At 34.2% G+C, this 13453-nt stretch overlaps 2 protein-coding genes across 2 annotated transcripts; one reads left to right on the top strand and one right to left on the bottom strand.

Annotated features, from left to right (window-relative positions):
- The first annotated feature begins 356 nt into the window (after nucleotides 1-356).
- LOC21402223 (putative clathrin assembly protein At1g25240) lies at nucleotides 357-1722 on the top strand. Its single transcript, XM_010107232.2, has 2 exons — nucleotides 357-921; nucleotides 1042-1722. The coding sequence occupies exons 1-2, from the start codon at nucleotides 379-381 to the stop codon at nucleotides 1681-1683; spliced, it is 1185 nt and encodes a 394-aa protein (XP_010105534.1). The 5' UTR covers nucleotides 357-378; the 3' UTR covers nucleotides 1684-1722.
- A 3749-nt stretch (nucleotides 1723-5471) lies between these two features.
- On the bottom strand, nucleotides 5472-7511 carry LOC21402222 (protein BASIC PENTACYSTEINE2). The gene is made up of 2 exons (XM_010107231.2): nucleotides 7408-7511; nucleotides 5472-6597 (listed from the first exon to the last, which is right to left on the bottom strand). Exon 2 carries the CDS (start codon nucleotides 6586-6588, stop codon nucleotides 5743-5745), a length of 846 nt encoding a protein of 281 aa, XP_010105533.1. The 5' UTR covers nucleotides 6589-6597; nucleotides 7408-7511; the 3' UTR covers nucleotides 5472-5742.
- Between the last annotated feature and the right edge of the window lie 5942 nt (nucleotides 7512-13453).

Genomic DNA, 13453 nt, shown 5'->3' with positions numbered 1-13453 from the left:
ATTGACCAAGTCTAAATACGAAGTCCGTATAAATCTCTAATTAAAATATAATTAAACTAGCAAGGTACTCTAACAACATAATCAACAAAAATCCTGCCTTACATTCTATATATGCATATATGGGGCCGGCCAGCAAAGGTTATTATCTGTATTACTTGAGAAATCTATTATGTTAGAATAACAAATGATGATAAAATAAAATCTTACGAGTAGAACAGATTATGTTAATAATAAAATATATTAAAACAAATTCCCCAACGAAATTAGGAAGAAAGAGAGGAAAGGAAAAGGAAAATGAGGCTCAAGACAAGAGCTAAAAAGAGGGAAGCCCTCTGATTCACAGATTTGGTGGCGGGGTTTACAAAAAGGGAAGAAAACATGAAGGTATGGAGGAGGGCCGTGGGGGTTCTGAAAGACAAGAACAGCATATACCTTGCCGGGCTATCCCGGCGGACCCCGTACCGGAATCCTCACGTCGAGGCCATCGTCATAAAGGCGACAAGCCACGACGACTCTTCGGTCGATTACAAGAACTTCCAGAGGGTCTACCAATGGGCAAGAACCTCCCCTCTCTACATGAAACCCCTCATATCGTCTCTCTCCACTCGCATGGAGAAAACCCGCAGCTGGATCGTCGCCCTCAAGGGCCTCATGCTCATCCACGGCGTCTTCTGCTGTAAGATCCCCGCCGTCCAGCGCATCGGACGGCTTCCCTTCGACCTTTCAAGCTTCACCGACGGCCACTCCACCAGAGCCTGGGGATTCAACGCCTTCGTCCGCGCTTATTTCGCTTATTTGGATAAAAGATCGACGCTCGTGTCGTCCGAGATCCTTAAACCGCCTTCACCGGTAGAAGCACCGTTGTCGGAGGAGCTCCAGAGGCTCGTGACATGGCAATCCCTATTTGATCTTCTACTCCAGGTGAGCCCCATTTCTATTTTTTGTAAGGCGAAGATTATCTGATATACGCCATTCTCTATGTTCGTAGAAAAACGTAAGATTCATACTGATCAATGCATACCTATTTTGTTTCTAAATTAGGTTAAACCGCAAACGGAAAATATGATAAACGTGGGTCTGATTTTTGAAGCCATGATATGCATTGTAACCGAGGTTTTGGAGGTTTATAGCAGAATCTGCAGAGGGATTGCTCGAGCTCTGTTGAGGGTTTACGATTCGCCCGGAAAGAAGGTCGAGGAGGCGCGTTTGGCGCTGGGAATTCTGCAAAAAGCGACGGTTCAAGGCGACGAGCTTTCTTTGTTCTTTGAGCTCTGCAGTGCAATGGGTGTTCTTAATGCTTCTTGTTGTCCAACAATTGAAAGAATCCCGGAGGAAGATGTTAGAGATCTCGAGCGGATAATCAACGGTTCGGTTTCGAAGAAGGAAAATATAATTTTGGATGATTGTGATGTGAAGGACAATGATAATGATGATCAGAAGGCGATTGTGGTGATCAGACAAGATCAAGATGATCATGGTAAAAGTGAATCCATGAAGACCATCGTTACTGACAAATGGGAAGTTTTTGATGAGGAATATTTTCCCAGATTGGTGACCAATGAAGAGAAAGGGGTTTCTGATGTGACGAGAGTTAATAATATTTGGGTAGAAGATGGTATAAATCATGTGATGCCTCCTCAACTTGCATGTAAATTTCTTCCGGATTTAATTAGTTTTCAGTAGGGATGTCAATGGGGCGAGGCGGATATGCGAAACCGGGAAATTATGTATTGCCAAATGTAAAATAGTACTAATTTGCTTGCAGCTGGGAGCTTCATTAATGCCAAACACTACACCAATATTTATACGACAATTAATATTCACAAATGGCATCATTCTTTCTTTTTTTTTTTTTTTCCAACAACTTATTTTAACAGTGAGGTAACTAATTGGTACTCAAGGAAAAATGTGATATAGCACGATATAATATGTAGATTGTCATCCGTTTTTTTTTTTTAACAAATTTGAAATTTTTAAAGATTCTACCTGGAATTGTCGTGATTGGTTAATTACATCAATATTAGTGATGACGGATACACTGCAATTAGATTACTAAACAGCGTGTTCAATGCTAATTCATCTCAAGCCTTTTCCAATAGAAAATTTTGTGTAAAATTTTCTATTGGAAAAGGAAAATGAATATTGTATTAAAGTTGCACAAATTCTACAGGAATTGTGTGCATCATCTATTATTTTACTCGTCATTTTCTTATTCATAGTTGTTTAAAAGATCATTAAGTCAATTAATAATAGATTGTATTTACTAACAAAAAAGTAACAACTCAAAGTTAATACAAAAAATTAAAATAAGAGTTGATGTTCTTGACACATAAAAAGAAAAAGAAAAGCCACGTAGAGAGTCAGATATGACTATCAAGTATCAACTTCTGCAGTACCATAGCATTTCCCAAAAGTTTATATATAATAATAATAATAATAATAATACTAATAACAACAACAATAATAGTAATAATAACAACAACAACAACAACAATAATAATAATAATAACAATAATAATAATAATAATAATCATAATAATAATAATAATAATAATAATAATAATAAGAATAATAATAAATCTTGTGAAAGGAATTTTTACAATCACTAGGAAAATTGTCCTCCCAACAAATCTCTATCTCAAACTTATCCTTGACACTTAATTAATAATAAATCTTGTGAAAGGAATTTTTACAATCACTAGGAAAATTGTCCTCCCAACAAATCTCTATCTCAAACTTATCCTTGACACTTAATTGTTCAATCACCCACCTATACGAGTCCATGTTTTGTAGCTTGTATTGTATTGTATTATCATAATACAATAGGGTGTTTGGTGCCATGACGTATTGTACAAGAGGTAAAATGTAAAATTTTTAAAATTTTAGGTTTAAAATGTAATTTTTCAAAAATTTTAAGGTCAAAATATAATTTTCCAAAAGTTTTAGGGTGAAAATGTAATTTTACAAAAATTTTGGGTTCAAAATATAATTTTATAAAAATTAAGGTGTCAAAATGTAATTTTTAGAAAATATAAAATTGCATTATGTCTCCTCAATTTTTAAACAATTATAGGCTCCGACATGACTCTATGTCGGCCCGACCTCAACCCCCTATCGTACCCAATCCCGACATGAGTCATAGATCCGCGACAAAATAATACAATACACCAAAATGAACCATATTCAATAATACGACATAGGAAGTATTAATTTACCATCCGTATTAATTTATACAATACGATAGCCACACTAAACATTATATTGATGAGTTTGATGAGTTATTATACAATATGGTGCTCTAATGGTCAAACAAACATATGGATCAATAGTGAGTTCTTTTTGCTGTATATTTTTTCACACCTTGCCTATTTATTTAGCCAAACGACAGGTAATAAATGTCACTACTTTAAAAAAAAAATAGAAAAAAAAAATGTGACCCACCTAACTGGCATACATCTTACTTTGATATATTATCTATTAGATATCAAATTAATTATGACTACCAGGGTATAACAATAACCTTAAAACATAAAGTTGGAATAAATATGCAAAACATAAGCTACAAATGTATCCTAAATCATCAATTTCTGCCCGATCGCCAGCTTAGACCCTTTCATCTCTTTAACGATCTTGTTTCTATATATTCAGAGAGTAATTCCTCTTGATGCAAAGTTTCCACTAGGGGAATGGCGTAGTCTATTTTTCTTCTATTTTTCCAAACTATAGCAGATGTGCCACAATTAAAGTAGGTTTCAGTTTTCACCTTATTGAAATGAGTATTATGAATAATTAGTCAAGAATAGGTGTTTGACATAAAGTAGAACACAAGCAACAAAGCATTAACAAAAAATAACCAGTAAACAGAGTATGTGCTTGTGTTTGACGTTTAATCATTAATGCAGAAACAAAACCATATAAAATGCCTTAAAAAAGAAAAAACACATGAAAAGCCTGCAAATTTTGGGAAAAACCTCTGCCATACAAAGATAAAAATAGTGAAGACTAGTTATTTCACTAATGTCGGATGGATAGCCCTGAGAAGATGAAAAAGAGACGCTGAAAACATAAAAAGTGATGCATATATAGTCATAGAAACATATCAACCTCATGAACAGACAGGAGTTTTTAGACAGGCACAATCAGAGTTAAAAGGATAAGAGTATCCTCTTTGGACGAAGATGTTCTCAAATATGGAAGTAGTCCATTTGACACTATTTAAGCTTCATTTATTTCGCTGATTCGAGTTGAGAATTTCAGTTAAAAAGTGATTTTATGTGAAAGAAAATACTATAACACAAAAAGTTAAATTTAAATTTTTGCGAGAAAAAACACGAGTTGTGATTCAAACTAACAAAATCAAAGGAGCCTTGATGACTTCTATATATAGCTACAGAATGATTTAGGCATTTTGTTATTCCAAAGATGAAGCAGGTGATTAGGTTGGTTCTCAAAACAAAGACATCAAACCCGTTTTAGACATACATATGATATAATGCTTCTCAATTATTCAAATACAAAGATAACCACAAACATAACATCCAAACAATTCTAGGCGTAGTTGACAACATGCATTCGTCACAACTCTACCAAAAACGAACAAAAAGCCTTTGGTGTTGTCTTAAAACATTTTCTGCTATATTTCTGTGGGAATAATTACCACTTGCGGCAAGCATTAGAAGATAAAGAGTATCAGTTTAGAGAAAAAGATTAAAAGTAAATGTAAACCATCTATTCTCACTACAATATTCCACTCTTGGCACAAATCCTTCCCTTTCCACAACCGTAGCAGAGTTTTGATTCCTATGAAGTAGAAAAACAAGAGGGAACAATCTAAAGATATATTTCTAATCTATAGCATTTCCACGAGTTACATTTACCATAACAAACGATGGTCCCTTTCCGTTCATTTCTCACAACTTAAATGTAATATACTTTTCTGTCGTTTTCACCCAACTGGCTAAACTGCTAGTTTTCCCCAAGCCTGAAAGTTGATTGCAATCCATCCACTACTTTTATAACACAGCCAAAAAAAAAAAAAAAAAAATCCTTTTTTGAGAAAAAAGAATTAGACAAAGAAATCTTTTACACAACCGCAAGATGACAAACAGAATGCTTCAAGAAAATAAAATGTTTCAACAATGAACAAAAATGCCCTCGAAAAACTAGACATCACTCAAGATACAGACAGCCAAAAAGAAAGATTCGCACTTTAAACTGTGGGATTCCATTTCTTGAGTATATAAGAAACCAGTAACCACAAAATTTAGTAACTAATAGCAACGATGATACTTCATAAAGGACATACTAATGTGCATTATAACACTATCAATCACATACTTGACATTTGACAAAACCTACCAACATTAGACTAGTTTAACTTTGTTGTGGAATCGTACAACAAGGAACAATATTACAAGATAGCAAAGAGGCATTTAACTGCTAATCTTAACAACTCTAAATTAAACGGGGAATGAATATTATCCAAAAACGATATAATAAATGACAACGCATCCACATAATGTCTCAGTGGCCAGCAAAGTAAGCCCTTGTCATAATCCAAAAGGAAAATTTAGAAAAAACAAAGAACAATTCCAAATTTCAAGAACAAGTATCATCAGTCAACATTGAAAATTCAAGAACTCTAAAGTATCTTAAGGATCTCTGCAAGAGGCCATAGATATATATACAGGTGAAACAGACCAGATGCAATGGAAGTCCCCTAATGGCACCAACAACGTAAATCTACCTGATTGTTACGAACTTGTTGGTACCATGTCTTGCCCAATGAGTCCTCAGATCAATTGGGTTAGCAAAATTGTAGCCTTCAGCAGCAAGTTTCTCCAATACCTTCTTGAAAGCACCTTGGCTCATTTTTCTTCCAGCTATCCTAGCACCGCGGCGTTTAGTGCTCATTGGCAAAGGATACACCGACACATTTGTCGTGCAACAAGCAGATTGCCAACCACCACAGCCCCATCGATAACACTGCTGTGGAGTTCCAGTGCAGGAGCAAACAGGAATTGGGATTCCAGAAATGTCCATATCAATCCCGTTTATGACAACCTCCAAACTCTTCTTTGCTGGCTTCACGCGTGGAACCGCGGGATTGGTATTATCCTTTGGTTTCCTTGGCCTCTTCACTTTTGGGGCTTTCGGGGCACCCCCACCCTGTCTTTTCTTCGAGGGGCCACTCTCCTTATTAACAATAACAGGCTCTTCAACTCTACCCACCCTCTCATCCCTAGTCGTCTCCGGTGGCTGCAACATCTGCAATGAGTGAGCTCCAGAAGTTTCAGGAAGAACAGGAGCATAGTTGGGATTGGCAGGCAACATGTTCAGAAACTTATCCCTCTGATTAACCCAACTGTCCCTTACATAGTTCATCGGAACCGGAGCATCAGATACTACACAATCCCTGGGATGAAACGCACCATTGGCGCTAACCATGACCGTGGTAGGATCACGTCCAGACATATAGGGTTTGGTATCACGCTCTGCCATGCTTGACATGAGCTGCAGGCCAAGATGACCTTTGAAAGTCGGTTCATAGTAACCCCAATTGCGCATATTCAATGCGTCATCATCCATGAATGTGAGCTACAAATGCAGAACAAACATGATGGAAACAATCGAAATTGTCATGTTTTGAATTGACTAATTAATAGAATTATTTGAATAATAAACATAAAAGTGGCGCATTTGATTACAGGGCATTCCTTCCAGATCATGTAAACAGAAATAGAAAACATACAGGAGGGATAAGTGAACCAATCATAGACCAAAATTAAAGCATGACCAGATTTTAAGCAAACAAATTCAAACAGATCCTCCCATTAAATTTAAAGATCAACCCTTGTTTGGCTGCTGAGAAAACATACGAAAGTATATCTTAAAAAAAATCTTCAACTTTCTTTACACCACGGATTCAAATATGGAAAAATTATGGAAATGCATGAAAATCCAATCCCAAATAGAAAGCCCAAAAATTTCTGCTCTTGGAGACCTGAAAAGGGAAATCCAAAATTTCCGAACAACAAAGTATAAATTCCCAGATCCAAATCTATTTACACCTCCTACATTTTCTAAGCAATCAAAAGGATACCAAACAAAGACCCAAGCCCAGATCTACATTCTCCATTGACAAAGTAAACGCTAAACAAATTAGGGTTTAGAAATCTAATATTCGATCTCAGATCCGCAAATCTCAGATCTGCTTAACAAAAAGAGAGAAAAAAAATTAACAGATTTCAGAAATTCAATCCCAGCTACACAAAATATAAATACAGGGAATGCAAATGACAGGTTTAACAGTACAAGGACCCATATATTCAAATTTTAAGAGAGAGAGAGAGAGAGAGAGAGAGAGAGAGAGAGCGAGAGAGAGATAGATGGAGAGAGAAAACTTACTTAGGTGGGTGTAAACGGCTCTTTAGGGTTTTGCCCTTCTGGAGAGAGAGAGAGAGAGAGAAGAGAGAGAAACCTGAGAGAGAAAGAGAGAGAGAGGAGAGAGGAGAGAGGAGAGAGAAACTATGAGAAAGAGAGAGAAGAGAGAAAGGGAGAGAGGAGAGAGGAGAGAGAAACCTAAAAATAAGACTACGAGAGAGAGAAAGAGAGAAGCTAAAAATGGGGTATCTATCAAAACAAGTAGTTGTCACTTTAAAATAAGGAAAATCTAAGCGGAGATAAATTTATGCCCAAGTTTTTGTAGGCCAAATACCATGTGACAACAAAATCTCAATTTAATTATCAAAAAAAAAAAAATCAATTCTTATCCTTTCTTTCTTTCTCTCTCTTTCTTTTCTTTTTTTTCATCTTTTTTCTTATTTTCTATTTTTTTCCTCCTTTTTCTTTTATTCTTTTTCTTATTCTATTTGCGGCACCACTTTGCCTTTTATTCTATTCTTTTGTTTTATTATTATTGGCAAAGGGTAAGGAAGTTCATGGTTTTATTTGCTTATATCCAATCAATTTTCTTTTTTCTATGCGGAAGCATTTTACGGTATTTGACAAGAGTAGGAGTGTGGTTGAATTCGACATTATTCATTTCACCGACTTAAGTTTAGAATTTAAATTTTATTACAGTAAAAAACTCTTAGAAACAGTCACATTTAACTTTTTTGTTACAGTAAAAAGCTCTCACATAAAGTCACATATTAACTCGAATTAAAAACTCGAATCAGCGAACTAAACGGGCCCTTCGTATTCCTTAGAGTTCAATTTTCTCTCTCTCTCTCTCTCTCTCTCTCTCTCACGAACTTATGAAAAAAGAGTGAAAGGGGGACGGAGTTTTGGGGCCACTTCCAAGCGTGTCGCAGGACTCTCGACTATAAAATTTAGTATTCCGGCTCGTCTCGTTGTGAGCTTCTCATTTGTGGTGGCGGTGTACGGTGTGGTGACTTCATTTAGGTGGATCTAAACTGGTTTGGAGCTTGGAAGCCGAATGGATGGGCTTCATTTCCAGGCGAGTTTTGTCATTTGGTGGCTGAGATCTCTTAGTCGGCTATCTCCCTTGACAGCCCATTGGTCATTTGCCCTACACCGAAGGCTTCTAACGGCAATGGTCGGAGGTTTTTTTTAATGTAATTTTCGTGTTTGTAATAATGGCGGTGGTCTCCCCACCCGACCCTAATTTGTTTTGCTATTTATTGTTAGTTTTTGGTGATCGACTTAAGGCCGTTTGTATGTCTCATGATAGAGTTGTCTTAGTTCGGCTAGAATTTTTTCTATGATATGTAGATGTCTCCTCTTTGTGGGGTTTGCGATATGTCCCTCCAGCGCTCGAAAGCCTATCTCGATTGGAGGGTTTTTTCAATTCGAGCTTTATGTGTGCTCGTTGAGTAGGAATGTCATTTTTCTCACGGGTTTGGGTCGCACGACGAAAATCCGTCCTTAATGGGTCGGGGATAAGAAATCATTAACAGGATTCAATACGAGAATGGAAACAGCTTCTTTCTCCCGAGTCAGGGTCAAAGAGGAGACGTGAAAACACTTTCTTTCCCATGTAAATACTTTATAAAACAAATTATATTATATTTATTCTTGAAAAGTATATAACATGACGTTAAAGAAAGTAATTTTTTAAAGAATTAAAAAAAAAAAAAAACATACCCTAACATCTCTAACTTACATTGCAGGATATGCAATTTCTTGGGGGTTTATGATAGAAAGTTATGTTTTTTTTAATGATTATCTTGTACAGATCTTTGTGGGGTTGTTCTTTTGTAACAAAATTCAGAAAAAATTTAAACTCAAGTTACAATTTTATTTAAGTTCACGTTCTTTTAAGTTCCCACTTTATTCAACTTTACTTAACTTTATTCAAGTTATAACTTCAACTTAAATTATAACTCAAATTCAACTCAAAAATTACACTCAAGTTACACTCAAGATACACTTTAAAAGAACAACCCCTATGTTTTCTGGCTGTCCTTTACCACCCATTGCTACAAATTGGAGTAGACATCGCCATCTTTGTGCATGTAGATGGGCAAATCCTTTTGTAGCTCGCATCAGTGTTTTGTGAGTTAGTAAAAAGTCGTGATGCCACAAACGAAACTTTTAATTTAGATAGTCTTGAGTTTTTTTTTTTCCTTAAATGTTTCTTTTACCTATTTTATCTAATGTTTTATAAGATTTATCTTTTTTTTTTTTTGGCAAAGATTCGATAATTGTTGAGCCTTTATATGCTTCAACATCATTGTACATATCCTTGTGTTTTTTAATCGCATCCACCTGTTTTTGTGTTATGGAGCTTTGTTCTTACTTTTAATAAACATCATAAAAAAAACCAAAAACAATTAATAAATAAAGATAAAAAGAATTGCATTGATGCTAAAAAGGAAATATAACATTAATTGTTGAAAGGGATTATATTATCTTATAAATCAAATCAAAATTAAAATTAGGTTCTGATATGAAAGAGTTAAATTAGGTATTATAAAAATTATATTTATAAAATAATAAAATTTTAAATCTTTATTAGAGGAGCATTAATTAGTAGGTCCATATATAAATTTATAAGGTGCAAATATAACTACTCTAAAAATTATTTAAATTAAAAAAGATACATAAAATTGATAGAATCTTATATAAATCTAACATTTTATAACGCAGCTCTACTACTAAATTTTTTTTTATTTTTTTTATTTTTTCATAAATTCGTGTAGAACTTTTCATTCCATTTAGACTTGTGTGGATTGACCTAATTTTTCATTCCATTTAGGTTTTTACCGAATTCATCATCCATTTGCAATTTTCAGAGGCTCTATCGTATTATTGTACTCTCTTGATTGCTACTCAAAATATTTTTTTAAACTTTGCAAAATATATAAATACAATCGTTATATAAATGCTTAACATGAAGTTGGGATAGGAATTAGGGTTGGAATTTTTTCTCTGATCCTACGTAATTTTTCAATACTTTCCGACTATAGAAAAGGGTCTGTTCTCATTCTTTTAAATATGTTCTGGATTTTTCTTTTTTAAAATAAGGTCTTAATGCGGAACAAAATATTATTATGTAGAAGATCGAGAATTTGAAATGTTGTATATTCATCTGGGAAGATATATTTTATGATAAGTATTTAATTTTGAATTTAGGATTGTGATTATCTAATGAAATATTAGGTACGTAAAGTTTATCTTCTTATTATTTTTTATTGATCTATAAATAGGTTTGTGATTATTTTTTCATTCGAGTTACAATTAATTAATAAATATTGAGACTTTTGGTTTTTATAAAATTATTTTTGCTCTCTAGAATCATCTATTTTCTCTCATTTTGTTCTATTTCTCTCAGAAACAGTCACATCTAACTTTTTTATTACAATAAAAAGCTCTTACATAAAATCACATATCAACTTGAATTAAAAATTTGAACCAACGAACTAAACGGGCCCTTAAATTATGACCTCTACATATTCATCTCTTCCAATTTCAGCTACATTTTGCCTCATCTTAGTCGAGGTGGAGTCAATAGAAGAGGAAGGAGATCTCTTCTATGTGCTCCGCTCTCTCAATAGTTAATCAGGCTAACAAGATCGCCAACCTTAATCGCGCTCGATCCCTTAATTCGGTTGCAAACTTCAATCCAACTCTCTTTCTAACTTGGTTACATTTATATAGCGTCAAGCTCCACAGTACTGATAAGAATTAGGCACGTGGCAGGAAACTGGCCACCACCGCTAACTTACTTAGCTCATCGGAGGTAGAACAGTTGCCCTAGCTCGACTCAGCGCTTCAAATTTGGCATATAAAGGGCTTGTTCTTTTAGAGTAAAACTCAAAAAAAGTTTGAACTCAAGTTATAATTTTATTTAAGTTCATGTTCGTTTGTAAAATTTGAGTTTAAACTTGAGTTTTAGCTTGAGTTTGTGCCTAAAATCTGAGTTTAACCGTAGTTCGCTGATTCGAGTTTTTAATTCGAGTTGAGATGTAATTTTATGTGAGAGCTTTTTACTGTAGCAAAAAAGTTAGATGTGATTGTTTGTGAGAGCTTTTTACTGTAGCAAAACTCGAATCAGCGAAATGAACGGGGCCAAATTAAAGTTTCTCCTTCAACTCAAGTTTTTAAACTCAAACTCAAGTTAATGAACAATATTTTTTCTATTCTTAAAAACGTCATAACTTTTTCGTTTTAATTTTAATTGAGATGATTTTTTTTCTATGTGTTGACAACGAAGAGATGAATAAAACCCTACCCATATACCCTATTAAAATTTTTCATCACCATTGAGTTTTTATTAAAATACTATCTAAATACAAATTCAAGTTTTGACTCACTCAAACACAAACTCAAATAGATTCTCAATTCAAATCATAACTCAAATGTGCACACCCAAACACAAACTCAAGTTACAACTTTAACTCAAATTATAACTTAAATTCAACTCAAAATCTACATTCAAATCACTATAACTCAAAAATGTAACCGAACAAGCCTAAAGTGCCTCAAGCTCTATGCCTAGTTCATAATAAGGAAACTTATAAATAGTTAAAGAGGGTACAATTACTGATGATTGTGAGTAAGAGGATAATTAAAATTGGTTCTAAGTGGTGAGCAATCACGTAACTTCAGATGAGTGAATATGAGTCGTTGGTTAGAATTTCAAAGGTTGCATGTGGATTTTCTGGAGTAGCATCTCTCCACACTACAACAATAAAGGTCATTTGCGATGACATGTCATCGCAATTAATCCCCATTAAATAAATTAAGCATGTCGTCGCTAATAAGTTCAATGTCATCGCAAATAGTTTAGGCACGTAATTTCTAATGGCGCGAATTTTTGCCGCCAAAGGGAATCTATTTTTACGACGACTTGTCATCGCAAATATCTTATTATTTGTGACGACACGTGTCGTTAATATCACTCTATATGCGACGATGTTTTCTCTTTGTCATCGCAAATAAGCTATACACATTTGACCAAGAACAAATGCGGTGGAATGATTATTTACGACGACAATATGTCGTCACAAATAATTTCAGATGTGGAGTATTTACGACGACATTTTAAATTTATTTGCGACGGCAATATTGTCGCAAATAAGTCTGATCTATTATACTCGAACTTCTTCCTCTTCATTTTCCCTCTCCCCTTTTCTCTCTCTCTCTCTTCCGATCCCCTCTCTCTTGTTCCCATCTCCGGCCGCTGCTCCCACCGCCCCGCCCCGTTCGAAACAAAATTTCATATTTTTTTTTATTTTTTTCTTTTTGTAAATTTTGTTTTTGTTTGGTTTTTACTTGCATTGATTTGAAGAATGTTAGGGATTTTTAGGGATTTTTGTTAGGGATTGTTGTTACTTGCTGCGTAAATGGAAGAAGGAAATAGAAAATAGAAAATGTTATGGAATTTTGTTCGAGTTTAGTCATTTTTTATGGTTCTGAGAATTTAATTAATCAAGAATTGTGTCTATATGTTACTCTAAATGTTAATAAAATATTAATTTTGGTGTTTAAAAATTATGTTCGATATTTTGTTTTGATGTAGGCATTTGATTTTTCGCCTCCATCACTGTTTGCACGGTTGCTCCGACGTAATCCTGCTATTTTCAGCCCCCGTTTAGTGGGTTTGAACTTTGTAAGTTTTTTATATTTATTTAGTTTAAAATTGTTGTAGTTTTTGGTTGTATGAATTCAGGATTATGATGAGAATATTTGAATTATGATTTTCTTATATTGTTGAAATTTAGTATATGTTTATGATTCTTGTTTTGGGTGGCACATCTTGCAACTATGGTGTGCCGAAATCTTTTAAAGTTATTTTTCTGCAGGTTTTGATTTTTGGATCATATGAAAAATAAGTCGTTATACTGTCAAAATTTAGTTAGAACGAGAATTTTAATAAGTTCATTAAGAAACTTTAATTAATAAAATTTAATTGTGTTAATAAAGAGTAAAATTAAAATTAATTAAACACATTAATAAATTGTTATGTCTGTTGTTGTTTATAGTT

Source organism: Morus notabilis, unplaced genomic scaffold, assembly GCF_000414095.1.
Source record: "Morus notabilis unplaced genomic scaffold, ASM41409v2 Scaffold102, whole genome shotgun sequence".
In the NCBI taxonomy this organism is placed as follows: Eukaryota; Viridiplantae; Streptophyta; class Magnoliopsida; order Rosales; family Moraceae; genus Morus; species Morus notabilis.
This window is presented reverse-complemented; position numbering and strand designations above follow the sequence as displayed.

Bases quoted from the DNA above. Each gene is read 5' to 3' on its own strand.
- LOC21402223 (XM_010107232.2), top strand. From the start codon at position 379: ATGAAGGTATGGAGGAGGGCCGTGGGGGTTCTGAAAGACAAGAACAGC. The intron at 922-1,041 runs GTGAGCCCCATT...TTTCTAAATTAG, and splicing joins TATTTGATCTTCTACTCCAG to GTTAAACCGCAAACGGAAAA.
- LOC21402222 (XM_010107231.2), bottom strand. From the start codon at position 6,588: ATGGATGATGACGCATTGAATATGCGCAATTGGGGTTACTATGAACCG.